At 40.6% G+C, this 756-nt stretch overlaps 1 protein-coding gene across 1 annotated transcript; it reads left to right on the top strand.

Moving 5' to 3' along the window:
* Positions 1–20: 20 nt before the first annotated feature.
* On the top strand, positions 21–312 carry LOC108630073 (uncharacterized; the record flags this gene model as incomplete). The annotated part of the gene is made up of 1 exon (XM_018033135.1): positions 21–312. A coding segment is annotated over one exon (292 nt), but the record flags the coding sequence as incomplete, so codon positions are not given.
* Between the last annotated feature and the right edge of the window lie 444 nt (positions 313–756).

Here is a 756-nt window from a genome sequence, read left to right as displayed (position 1 = left end):
TTAATTTGACATTGGAATTTTCAGGTTTGCCTCAGTTGGGCTACCCGGAAGTGGAACCGATCATTCTGGACGAGTTACACATCGCCCTTGGCGGAGGACCGGATGGGTACAGAGCTCAGTTCAAGAACATCACCGCGAAAGGAGTGTCGACGCTGCGAGTGACAGGGCTGAGGGCCAGGCTGTCGGACGACGAGGTGCAATTGCAGTTGGCCCTGAGTATTCCAAAAATTCGCGCCGCGGCCAAGTACAGGTCCAGCGGCACTCTGCTTCTGGTGAAAGCCAGCGGAGCCGGGGACTACTGGGGCGAATACGGTGAGCAGTCAATCCTTAATCCAATTCAATTATTTGGTTTATTTATATTTCAATAAAAAGTGTCAAAATCATTTGACGTCAGTTCGTGTCAATCATTCAATTTTTTATAAATAAATGACACCTTGAAATGCGATCTAATTCAATGTTTAGTTATTAATTAAAAAATATTAATACTTCAATGATGGTAGATGATTATGCGTGAATGTAGCCAAACGGTATGATAGAAGATCGCGGGCTCAGTGAAAAGGTAAAAGTTAAGAGTTTCAACTTTCACCACCGACGCAATGCAAATTCGACTTCAGCTGACTTTTATTACGCTCCGTCGACTCATGCGTTCATTATTTTTTCTGTACACAGTAATTGTCTTCAACCATGAAATTAATTTATTATTATTTAGAATTTTTAGCAATTTTTCTTTATATTAAAATTCAATGAATTAAAGTA

Source organism: Ceratina calcarata, unplaced genomic scaffold (genome assembly GCF_001652005.2).
Source record: "Ceratina calcarata isolate Rehan_Ccalc_2016 unplaced genomic scaffold, ASM165200v1 scaffold6546, whole genome shotgun sequence".
Taxonomy (NCBI): Eukaryota; Metazoa; Arthropoda; class Insecta; order Hymenoptera; family Apidae; genus Ceratina; species Ceratina calcarata.
Note: the sequence above shows the minus strand (reverse complement) of the source record. Positions and strands in the feature narration are given on the sequence as shown.